Source organism: Mesocricetus auratus, unplaced genomic scaffold, assembly GCF_017639785.1.
Source record: "Mesocricetus auratus isolate SY011 unplaced genomic scaffold, BCM_Maur_2.0 Super-Scaffold_100691, whole genome shotgun sequence".
NCBI classification, from domain to species: domain Eukaryota; kingdom Metazoa; phylum Chordata; class Mammalia; order Rodentia; family Cricetidae; genus Mesocricetus; species Mesocricetus auratus.
The window spans coordinates 6,743,341-6,755,817 of NW_024429267.1; the positions used below are offsets into that span (position 1 = coordinate 6,743,341).

The 12,477-nt window shown below is 44.8% G+C and overlaps 1 protein-coding gene across 4 annotated transcripts in view; it reads left to right on the top strand.

Annotated features, from left to right (window-relative positions):
- Ca12 (carbonic anhydrase 12) overlaps window positions 1-12,477 on the top strand; it is a 67,131-nt gene that overhangs the window by 38,393 nt on the left and 16,261 nt on the right. For 3 of the 4 annotated variants that reach the window (XM_005075510.4, XM_005075509.4, XM_005075511.4), the window contains exons 4-8: window positions 391-536; window positions 3,645-3,740; window positions 4,676-4,739; window positions 5,026-5,183; window positions 6,371-6,497. In XM_005075510.4, the coding sequence (XP_005075567.1) occupies window positions 391-536; window positions 3,645-3,740; window positions 4,676-4,739; window positions 5,026-5,183; window positions 6,371-6,497 (591 nt within the window). Of the gene's footprint in view, window positions 1-390; window positions 537-3,644; window positions 3,741-4,675; window positions 4,740-5,025; window positions 5,184-6,370; window positions 6,498-8,374; window positions 9,323-12,477 lie in introns of those variants that run through there. The other variant, XM_021230361.2, reaches the window with a different exon arrangement.

Below are 12,477 nucleotides of genomic sequence, written 5' to 3' on the forward strand. Positions count from 1 at the left end.
CTAGAGATTGGGTACATCAATCTGTTGCATAGTAAATGCTCCTTAAATAGCAATTGTCATTGGAATGTTATTTTCCAACTTGGAAAGTTCTTCACTGAAGGTTCTATTATTATAGGCAGAAGCCTGATACATGGATAAGTAAAGAAATGACCACCATTGGCATAGATGCTTTCCAGGGAGACCCATGAAGGTGCTGGTGCCACTGGAGTTGCACTAGGAGAAAGAGGCCAGGTCTCTGGCCTGCGGGCATTATTGCTCTGGTCTACCCTTAGTTCCTGCAGTCACTTGTACCTGTGTAGGGGTTGCCTGCCTGCCTGCTTTCTGCCAGGATTGGTCTGGCCCACGTTCAGCTGGCCAGGGCTCTGAAGGCTGCTCCTCCATTCCTCACAGTGAGACTGAATCTGAACTCGGACATGTATATCCAGGGTTTCCAGCCTCACCAATACAGAGCAGAGCAGCTGCACTTGCACTGGGGGAACCGCAATGACCCCCACGGCTCTGAACACACCGTGAGTGGGAAGCACTTTGCTGCCGAGGTGAGTGAATGGCCTGTCTGGGAGAAAGTACCTGGCACTGACTCCCCTCTATGTGGCCGTTGGGATAGAGCAGCCTTCATAGTCTTTGTCCCTACCACCCTCCTGTCAGCAGCACAGGAAGGTCTCACTGCCCTGCATTTCTCCAGGTATCCTTGTCCCTTTGCTGCAGTGTACTGAGTTTGATGCTGCTGAGAAGCATCACATCACCGGCCTTGCAGATGGCATGGTGAGATAGATGCATGTGGTCCCTTTCTAGACATCCACCCGTTCTGTGCAGATGAAGACCTCATAGCTTGTCTGGCTGACACAGCTCATTGCTTAATCATACCCAGCTCATTGCTCCTCCATGTTTTTCAGTCTTCACACAACATGCTGCTTACAAATGCCTTTCCCATATCGTCCTTCCTCTTCTTATCCATGAATTGTACTTGGGACTATGAGGACACTGATCCAGGACTGCTCTTGCAGCTTGCCATAGATTAAGGGGTGACTGGCATTAAGATGGGCAGGGCATCACTGTGATCGGAGATTCTCCGAACATGGTTTGGGATGTGGGCACAGCACTGTGTCATGTTGCCCTGAGATTCTAATCTAAAATACCAAAGGAAATGAGAGGGGAGGCAGAATGTTCTTGCTGTACCACAGGCATGTGATGGGGTGGGTTGATGAGGGGTCTTGAGTTCTTCTACTCCAAGATGTGAGTTGAGGATATGGCTCTGATTGTATACAGGGAAATAGATAAGAAGAGATAAATGCTGCTGGTTAGCCAGCAGATCCCATGCTAAATAACGACACAACCATTCTCTCCTCTGTTCACAACTGCTGAATTGCTTAATGTCTCAACCTAATTATAGGTCTGTTACAAGTGTGGAGGGGATGTGATTCTGGCCCAATAGAATGGTATGACTGGAGGCGCACGTATTTCAGAGCAGATCCTCCCTTCCCTGGAGCTCAAGAACTGCAATTTCTTGCAAGTTAATTGCAATGTTGAGGCTTCCACTGCCCCCTGGGAGAATAACGTGGCGGCTAGGATGTAGGTTTGGAGAGTATATGCATTTAAAAATATTTCTGGGGTGCCGGACAGATGCTTCAGCAATTAAGACAGCATGATCCTCTTACAGAAGTCCTGAGTTTGGTTCCCAGAACCCATTTTTGGAGTTCACAACTACCTGTAACTCTACCTTCACTGGATCTGATGCCTTCCTATGGCCTTCTCAGATTCTGCATTCACATGCACGCGCGCGCGCTCGCGCACACACACACACACACACACACACACACACACACACACACACATCCTTTTAACATTTGATACAAAATTTTACTATGTAGTCCTTACTGGCCTAGATCTTACTATGCAGATCAGGCTGGCCGTGAATTCACAGAAATTCTCCTGCGTCCACCTTTTAATGCTGGGGTTGAAGACATGTGCCCCATGCCTAGCTAAAATAAAAATAAAATCTTAAGAAAAATAATTGTATTTTTTGCTTTTAAGCTAATAACCAGACAAAGCCTGGTAAAAATAGGCCATAATTGCTAATTCTAGAGAAAAAGCATCAAGGCAAGCCTAATGGGCAGATTCTGTAGAGAATCTCTTTGAAGTAGTGGTTCTATTGGGTGGGGATGCAGAAGACTCTTTCTGAAGCCCCTCACCAGGGAACGCAATAGACCTAGATTAGTTTTTAACTTCATTTTTATTTAGTCTGAATATGTTAAGAGCTGAAGCAAACCACAGGGTCAAAGATCAAGCAATAACCACCTTGAGTAATTTACACAAATAGAAGCCTACTGTTTTTCCAAGTCGTTCTAAGATGGTATGGACCATCATTTATGAGAAAGATGGTGAAGCAAGAGCCCCCAAGGAAACCTTAACAGATAGTAACTTGCAAGAAGTAACATGAAAGTCAGATATGGTGGTGCATGCCTGTAATCCTAGCACTCAAGAGGCTGAGACACGAGGATTTCAAGCCCAAGGCCAGATTAAGCTATACAGTAAAATTCTGCCCCCCCATGACCCTGGTTCTGTTTCCCTACCTGGCATTTCACAGCCACCTGTAACTCCAACCAATGCCCTCTTCTGACTCCCACTGGAACCAGGCATGCTCATGGTACACAGATACACATATAGGCATAATATCCATACACATAAAAATAAAATGAAAAACAGAAAAAGGGCTATGTAACGGCATTAAAAACAGACCTTATGGTGAATTTCTTTCAACAAAGGAGATGATAAGTGAATAGAAAAAAGAAGTAAAGATATACTTCAATATGCAATAGTTGTAAGGGCACAGAAGGAAAGTGAATGTATTTTACATTTAGAGCTATCCACTATAAAGTTTTCTCAAGGCTAGGTGATACTGTGTTTAGGATTAAATGTCAGATTAAGCATCACCAGAATTTATATTAATAAGGGTCATATTGTGTGCCTACACTTTCTAAATCTAGGTTTTTCTCAAAAACTTCTCTTTACATTAATAATTAATTTCTGACCTGATTAAAACTCCACCACTTAGAATTTTATTTTGAGAAAATAAAAGTCTACATTTGTGGAATATCATTTTTTATAGACTCTTAAAATCTGAGTGGTAAACCCAGCCGGTAAAAGCCATGCTGTGATTTTGTCTGCCTGAGGGATAAACACCAATGTTTTGTGCATTATCAATTATGATTAAGTTGTAGCCGGCAGCCCCACTGCCATTGCTTCCAGATCAAGTATAGAGATGCTAAACTACCAGAGACAACTTGACCCCAGGCTCCAGAAAAAAAAAACCCGAAGGGAGAAGATCTCCAAAGCACTATGGTTAACATAAAACTCCACTCATTCACTCACTCATTCATTCTTGTCTATTGTACTTCTGCTATTTTACAGGTGCCGTGTCAGATACTAGGGATCTAATGAATTAGATAGGATGTGCCCTGGTTTGCAGGCTGGTGAGGACTAGGGAAGGGGGAAAACTGGATAGATGCTATGGGTGAGGAATCAATTCTGTTGGGGGAGAGAAGGGACAGATGCCTATCTTTCTAGTTGGATTCAAGTCTTCTGCAGAAACAAAAGGTTCCCGTGAGTCACTTGTCCCCTCCTGGGTACTTTCTCTCCTATTGCAGCTGCATATTGTCCATTATAACTCAGACCTGTACCCTGACTTCCGCACCGCCAGTGACAAGTCAGAAGGCCTCGCTGTCCTTGCCGTTCTCATTGAGGTACGAGGTTCAAAGGGCTTCTTGACATGAGGTCTGTAGCAGGGATGGTATCAGGAACTAGGCATGCGACACAGCAATGGGTAGTGAGTTGCTCCTGGATGGCCCTGCATTGCCTCTAGAGCAGGGCTGTTCCTCATATGGCTCCTGTCTTTTCTCAGAGGAAGCCTTTTGTGTACTTAGGCAGCTGAAACAGACATAGCTTTCGTGACATTGAAAATATGAGCCTCCTCCTCCAGCCCTGTTGCATAGTATGAGATCATCTGGCTGGGGAGGGCTGGGTTACAGGGATCCTTGTGCTATACCATCAGATGCATCCATCACTGATACAACACCTAGCATACAAACTACGCTCTGGAATGAATTATTTAATCCATTCCGGAATGAATTATTTAATACTGGGAATCAAGAATGGAGCCTGGTATGGTGGTGAATGCCTGTAATCCCAGCAGGTTGGAGGTTGAGACAGGAGGATTTGTTGAGAATTTGAGGTCAACATGAGCTACATATCAAGATTTAGCTCAAAAATTGGGGATGGGGGTGGGGAATGATCAGCTTGCTTTGTTTTCCCCAAATGAGGCAACATGCTCCCATTTCCCAGTGTGCTTACTTATCTGGCTTGGCTTTTGTGAACTCAAAGCTCCCTGAAGCTCTAGGTAAAATAGACTGGTATAGTCTTTGGGCTCATATCAGATAACCAGGAACATACCCTATATGCTGGAATACTCAAACCTGGTGTCTTAAGCTAAAAACTAGATACCATTTGATGCAAAAGGTCAACTATACTAACGTTTAACAGTCTGGTGATGGGTCAGAATCTTCTTTGTAAGGCAGGTCCTCTGGGAAGGCCTCCAGTCTAGCCCTCTAATGGTAACTGTCAATGAGGGCTGAGCCTATCTTATTCTGTCCCAGCTCAACCTGCCTGGTCTCTGTTGCAGATAGGCTCCACCAATCCATCATATGACAAGATCTTCAGTCATCTTCAACATGTTAAGTACAAAGGTGAGGGGTTCTTGGCTACTTAATTCGCTCACTGTTACACAGGATGTGGTCACACCTGTGTCACTTTAAGAATAACAGCAGCATGGAGTGGGTGCAGTCTGTGTTCATCACATTGACAGCAGCAGGTTACTGGGCAGTGTTGTGACACTGGGTCAGGTGGCCCAGAAAAGACCGCATTCACTGTGCCTGAATGACCTGAATGTGAGTATTTAAGCTCAGTTACTATGCATATGCCTGTCCTATCAGGAGGTAGGCTGGTGCCCTCACTCCCAATATGTCTCTCCAGGCCAACAAGCACTCATCCCAGGCTTCAACATTGAAGAACTTCTGCCTGAGAGCCCTGGCGAGTACTACCGCTATGAAGGGTCCCTGACTACACCTCCTTGCTACCCTACTGTGCTCTGGACAGTTTTCCGAAACCCTGTGCAGATCTCCCAGGATCAGGTAACAAGCCTGAGACTATACAGCATCTTGTTCCTGGCCACAATCTGCTCTAATCAATGACTTGACTTCCTCTGAGTTCCATTATCAGCTCTCCAGAACCTCTCGAGTGGCCTGCCACTGACATGCTGTAGGAATTACAGACTAAGCTCTAAGAGGAGTTAAACATCAGGCTAGGAAAGTGGGCACACTTCCCATAGTTCTTTAAAGAGGGCTGCAAAACTGAGTTTGCTAACATACCCAATCAGTGGCTGGGTGGCATTTGCTGTCCGGGTGGGAGAGCCTGGCCCCTTTGGTGGGGCAGAAGAAAGTTCCCATCAGGTTAACACGTGGGCCCTGGGATTGCAGTGGTGAAAGGGTCACTGCTCTTGGAGCTCACAATCTAGAGGTGTAAGCTGGGAGCTGGGTCATTAGCAACTACTCAGGTTGGAAGTCAGGGTTAGAAGTTCTCAGATCACCTGACTCCTGAGTTGAGTCATTGCTCATCCTGTTACCCCACAGCCTAAAAGCAAGAAGGAGAGAGGTGTAGAGAAGGTTGGATGATGCTGCATAATTATCACCTCCACCCCGGTGGTGCCAGTCAGTTCTCACTGTCAAACTCCTGCTCTTCACTACTAGCTTCTGAACGGAGAAACCTCGATAAATGGCAGCTGGTGGGTGGACAGAGGAGGGGATGAGCTGAATCAGAGGTGAAAAGTGTGAGAAGCAGTCATAGTCTAACCCAGAAGCTGCTGTAGAAACCGATTGTATCATATTCATGGGGGTGTGAAATGCCAGGGAGCCAGCAGTCACATCACCAGCTGGCCTCTTCCCTCTGTCTTTTATTCTGATTTGACTACTAAAAAAACCAAGCCTAGCCCCCACTGCTTTAAGAGTTCGGGCTCATGAAAGGAATGTGATCTTGGTGAGAGCCTAAGTAGTCATTTTCTTCAGTTTCCCTTCTTTGGGGGCAGATTCTGGGATCACTAAGAACGTTGACAGCAGGAAGGACCCAGCCCAACCAAGCAGTAGCTAGCTAGTGAGACCCTCAGGATGGGGAAATTGTTCTCTGGCTTTCCCATTGCTTTCAAATAGCTCCTGTCAAGCACTCCATTAGCTGATTCCAGAGGCTTCTCCCCAGTCCTCTCCCCAGTAAGCCAGGCCAGCGAGCATCTCCTACTCATGAGACCCATTTCCGCTTTTCCCCTCAGCTGCTGGCTTTGGAGACAGCTCTGTATTTCACACACATGGATGATCCTTCCCCCAAAGAAATGGTCAACAACTTCCGGCAGGTCCAGAAGTTCGATGAGAGGCTGGTGTATATCTCCTTCCGACAAGGTGAGAAAGGTTCTGGGGGAAGGGGGAGGCAGCACTTGGTTACCAGATGTTTGTTTCCTTGGTAGGAAACAGCTCTTAGGAGACTGGCTAAGAGTCCCCTGGCTGCCACGGAGCAAGAGCACATCTAGGAGCTCTGGTGTAGGGGCTACAGTAGTCTCCCTTCAGTGATCTCCACTTCAAGTCCTTGGAGAGAAGCCCAGGACTTTGAGGTGCACAGGCCAGAACCCTTAAATCTGGGGGTCACCCATAGGTGGAGATGAGATGTTCTTAGGGGACTTCTGCGCTCTAAAGAATTACTCCTTATCCTAAGACACACGGAACCCTCTGCACAAGGAGAGACTTCTAACTTTCCACCCTAGACCCTCTTGGCTTCACTAGGCCAAAGGAGAGTGATTACATACTACAAGCATCTATAGATGCTTCTTTGTAAGGTCAAGGGTATAACCCATGTTCATGTCCACATCCCCTCAAAGTCTCACGTAGCAGGACCCATTAGCAAGCAAGCACTAGGGTTCACAGTTTTTTTTTTGTCTAATCTTGGAGCTTGCATAAACACCAGAAAATATATTCCAAGCTGAGTAAAGCTTAGTAGTTTGGTGCATTTCAACTGTTAGGAACTCACTATTCCTTCTAAGTCTCTAAGGCAATGACTAGGAGGAAATGGATGTTTCGTAGGCTCAGCGCCTCCATCAGTACACTGAAAGTGGTGATGGGGATAAGGAGAACACTTGCTGTCGGTCTCCATTTTCAAACCTCTGAGGTAACTTTCTTACCGTACCTTCCTGAGCTTAGCCAAGTTTAGGGATCTTGGATTGTCAGAAGCGGTGCAGATCTGAAGAAGTGCCCCTGTCACCTTCTTACGTCACTCATAGCTCAGTAGGGCCAGGTTTCATATTTTAAAACAATACATAAGCCTACCTGTTAGAGGAGCCAGGCCCCTCATCTCACCCGATGCTTTTTGTTGTTGTTCCTTTACTGTGTGAGACTGTAATTGTCACCTGCTCAGTTTAGTCATGAGCCAACGAAGACTGCATTTCGAAGGCAGTAGAAATCTGCCCTGCTGAACTGACCCATCCACATGGCCAGCATTATACCTGTAGACTCTTCTGTGGGTTATCCTCATGCCGGAGGGTTTGTGCCTTGTATTCTCTCCAGATATCACTCAATTAAGGTCATTCCCCTTCTCTTCAGTTTCTGAGTCTGAAATACAATCTGAGAACAGGGTGGCCCTTCCTATAACCCAAGAATGTGTAAGAAAGTGACAACCCACTTGTTTTCTAGGGAAAGATTTGAATTCCTGGGATGTTTTTATTTGCTCTCCATTATGGGCACAGAATTCTCCTTCCCTAGTCTTCTAAGTGGATTATGTAGTATGTAGGGTTGAACGAAGGTACTTCAGTTCTCCATGTTTTTGAGACAAGGTCGCCTATATTTCAGGCTGCCTTTCAACCCACTATGTAGGTCGAGGCTGGCCTTGACTTTGTGGTTCTCCTGCCTCAACATCTCAAGGGTTCAAAGTTGTAGAAACGAGGCATTACACTCTGTGTGGAGCTACTTCAGATCTTAAATTTAAAAGCCTAAAGATGAGGACCATAGTCCTCAGGCAAGATTTTGCTTATGGTTCAAGGGAAATAAGAGCTGTTCTCTGACCTAGTCTGTATATGTACTTTGAAAGAGGGTAACGGATACTTCCCCTGAAGTCAGGAGACCTCAGTTCAAGGAATTGCTTTGTTTTCTCCTGGCACACCCTTCTTTGACCTTGGTTTCCTGGGCCACGGGATGCCAGGCTGGAGACCTGCTCTGACATACTTTCAGTGCCAATATATTATGACTCAAAATGGATACTAATAACTGCCAATCCTAACTTTACATTGCAGGGTCAGTGTTTGGGGGCAGTTACAGAGGATCAGAAGAAACCGTGCAGGAATTTGATTATGACAACTAAAAGTAATCCCCACTTGTACCGATGGACTGTGGCATTGGCGCTAATTAGCCATCTCCTTAGATGGGCTCAGGTCTAAGTAACTGCTTGCAGACTGGACCATACAGGCAGCTTTGCAGCTGAGTGCTTTGGTAGATCCTGCAAGTCTGGCTGGAGTAGCTTGAGAAGGCTCTAGGCAGAAGCTTGAAGACTAATCCCTGGCTTAGGACATCAAGTTCAAAGGCCAAATGCAACTTTGCTACAGACCCTCCTGCACAGCTTGGTCAGAGATGCTGCTTCCATGAGGCTTGGCTCAGCTTTTCCCTTGGAGAATCTGCAGTAGATAAAGGCAAATTTGTTCACTTAGACTGATTATAGAAACTTGGCAAAAGTACTCCCTTTCCTCATACTCAAAAAACAGGCAGCAAATAAAGCTACCTCCTGAGGCAAGATGAGGAAGCAGCCCCCAGGAAGCTCAGCTCTTACCCTCCACCGTCCATGGGTGCCTGAATTCACAAGGGCTGACAGCCAACCTGGGGCGGGTCTAGATAACATGCAGTTTCAGGTTTACAGCATGAGGTTGTTTGTCCACATGACCCCTGAGTGATTTCTTTGCAGGCTCTTCCATGGAGGCCCATTTATAACTAGGGTCCGTTTTATATAGTTTCCTTTGGAAGAGCTAAGGAATCCAAACATTCTTCCAGGAAAAGAAAGTTAAAAAAAATCTCTAGGAGAGATCACATGCAAGGGCGCATGTGATGGTTATGTGTGTGTGTGTGCGTGTGTTCTGAGAGTTAACCAAATTGAAACAAATAGGACTGAACCATGTAACTATGATTTTCCTAGAACATGGTTATAAAAGAAGTACAGAACATTATTTTTGCCTGTAAGGGGCTTGTACTTTAATAATAATATAGCCCTAGAGTAGGGTTTCTCAATCCTGGTGCTACTGACACATGGGACATGATAATTCTTTTTTTTTTTTTTTTTGAGACAGGGTTTCTCTGTATTGTTTTGGAGGCTGTCCTGGAACTAGTTCTGTAGACCAGTCCGGCCTCAAACTCACAGAGATCCACTTGCCCCTGCCTCCTGAGTGCTGAGATTAAAGGCGTGCGCCACCAATTCCCCGGCGGGACATGATAATTCTTTTTTTTTTTTTTTTTTTTTTTGCATTCTTTTTTTTTTTTTTTTTTTTTTATATTAATATTTTTTTTATTTTCCATTTTAAATTTAGATAAGAAACAAGGTTGCTTCACAAGTCAGTACGAGGTCCCTCTCCCTTTCCCTCCCCTCCTCCTGTGCCCACCCCCCATCCCCCCCCCCCCGTTATCCCCTCATTCCCCCAGGGAGGGTGAGGCCCTCCATGGGGGTGTCCATAGTCTGTCATTTCATATAGGGCAGGGCCTAGACCCTTCCCCAAGAGTTCAGGGTGAGAGTGCACCTCACATTGTTCTATGGGAGTCCAGAGACCGTGTGTATACTTGGGATGGGTACTGATCTGCTGTCCAAGGCTCAATAGATTACCTAGGCCTCCTCACTGACACCCAGATTCAGGGGGTCTTGATCAGTCCCATGCTGGATTCCCAGGCTGATGCCTGGGATTCAAGAGTTAACCTTTGTCTGGTCAGCTGTTTCTGGGGGTTCAACCAGCCCAGTCTTAATCCCTTTGATCATCAGTCCTCCCTCTCTGATACTGGCTTTCTTGAGTTCAGCTCAGTACTTAACCAGCCAGTAAATGAAGTTTCTGTTTCCCAGACTCTCTGGCAATAGGATTGTAGGCTGGCACTCCCCAGATCTATGTCTAAAATCCATATATGAGAGAGTACATGCCATGTTTCTCTTTTTGTGACTGGGTTACCTCACTCAGGATGGTTTCTTCTAGTGTCATCCATTTGCCTGCGAATCTCATGATTCCATTATTTTTTTCTGCTGAATAGTACTCCATTGTGTAGATGTACCACATTTTCTCTATCCATTCTTCGGGTGAGGGACATCTAGGTTGCTTCCAAGTTCTGGCTATTACAAATAAAGCTGCTATGAACATAGTGGAACAGACATCTTTGTTATATGAATGGGCATCTTTTGGATATATGCCTAAGAGTGCAGTTGCTGGGTCTTGTGGTAGGTTTATTCCCATTTTTCTGAGGAATCTCCATACTGCTTTCCAAAGTGGCTGAACCAGTTGGCACTCCCACCAGCAATGGAGGAGTGTCCCCCTTTCACCACATCCTCTCCAGCATAAATTGTCATTGGTGTTTTTGATTTTAGCCATTCTGACAGGAGTGAGATGGTATCTCAGAGTTGCTTTGATTTGCATTTCCCGGATGGCTAAGGATGTTGAGCACTTTCTCAAGTGCCTCTCAGCCATTTTAGACTCCTCTATTGAAAACTCTCTATTTAGTTCTGCAGCCCACTTCTTAATTGGGTCCTTTGCTGTTTTGGAGACTTGCTTCTTGAGTTCTTTGTAAATTTTGGAGATCAACCCTCTGTCAGATGTGGGATTAGTGAATATTTTTCCCATTCTGTGGGCTGCCTTTTTGTCTTGCTGACTGTGTCCTTTGCCTTACAGAAGCTTCTCAGTTTCAGTAGGTCCCATTTATTAATTGTTGATCTCACTGTCTGTGCTACTGGTGTTATGTTCAGGAAGCTGTCTCCTGTACCAATTCTTTCAAGGGTACCACCCACTTTCTCTTCTAAGAGGTTCAGTGTGGCTGGATTTATGTTGAGGTCTTTGATCCATTTGGACTTAAGTTTTGTGCATGGCGATAAACATGGATCGATCCGCATTTTTCTACATGCCAGTCTCCAATTATGCCAGCACCATTTGTTGAAGATGCTTTCTTTATTCCATTGTATATTTTTAGCTTCTTTGTCGAAGATCAGATGTTCGTACGTGTGTGGGTTAATACCCGGATTTTCAATTCGATTCCATTGGTCTGCCTGTCTATTTTTGTGCCAATACCAAGCTGTTTTCAGGACTATAGCTCTATAATAGAGCTTGAGGTCAGGGATAGTGATGCCTCCGGACGTTGCCTTGTTGAACAGGGTTGTTTTGGCTATCCTGGGTCTTTTGTTTTTCCATACAAAATTGATTATTGTTCTTTCAAGGTCTGTGAAGAATTGTGCTGGGATTTTAATGGGGATAGCATTGAATCTGTAGATTGCTTTTGGCAGGATTGCCATTTTTACTACATTGATCCTACCTATCCAAGAGCATGGGAGATCTTTCCATTTTCTGAGGGCTTCTTTAATTTCTTTCTTTAAAGATTCAAAGTTCTTACGATACAGGTCTTTCACTTGTTTGGTTAGCGTTACCCCAAGGTATTTTATGTTGTTTGTGGCAATTGTAAAGGGTGATGTTTCTCTGATTTCTCTTTCAGCCCTTTTATCATCTGTATATAGTAGGGCTACTGACTTTCTTGAGTTGATCTTGTAACCTGCCACTTTGCTGAAGGTGTTAATCAGCTGTAAGAGTTCCCTGGTAGAGTTCTTTGGGTCACTGATATAAACTATCATATCGTCTGCAAACAGTGAAAGTTTGACTTCTTCCTTCCCAATTTGTATCCCCTTGATCCCCCTTTGTTGTCGTATGGCTATAGCTAGAACTTCAAGTACCATGTTGAAAAGGTATGGAGAGAGTGGACAGCCTTGTTTTGTTCCTGATTTTAGAGGAATTGCATTGAGTTTCTGTCCATTTAGTTTGATGTTGGCTGTTGGTTTACTGTATATGGCTTTTATTATGTTTAAGTATGTCCCTGTTATCCCAGATCTCTCCAAGACCTTTATCATGAAGGGATGTTGGATTTTGTCAAAGGCTTTTTCAGCATCTAGTGAGATGATCATGTGATTTTTGTTTTTCAGCTTGTTTATATGGTGGATTACGTTGATGGATTTTCGTATGTTGAACCATCCCTGCATCCCTGGGATGAAACCTACTTGATCGTGGTGAATGATTGTTTTGATGTGTTCTTGGATCCGATTTGCCAGTATTTTATTGAGTATTTTTGCATCAATGTTCATGAGGGATATTGGTCTGAAGTTCTCTTTCTTGGTTGTATC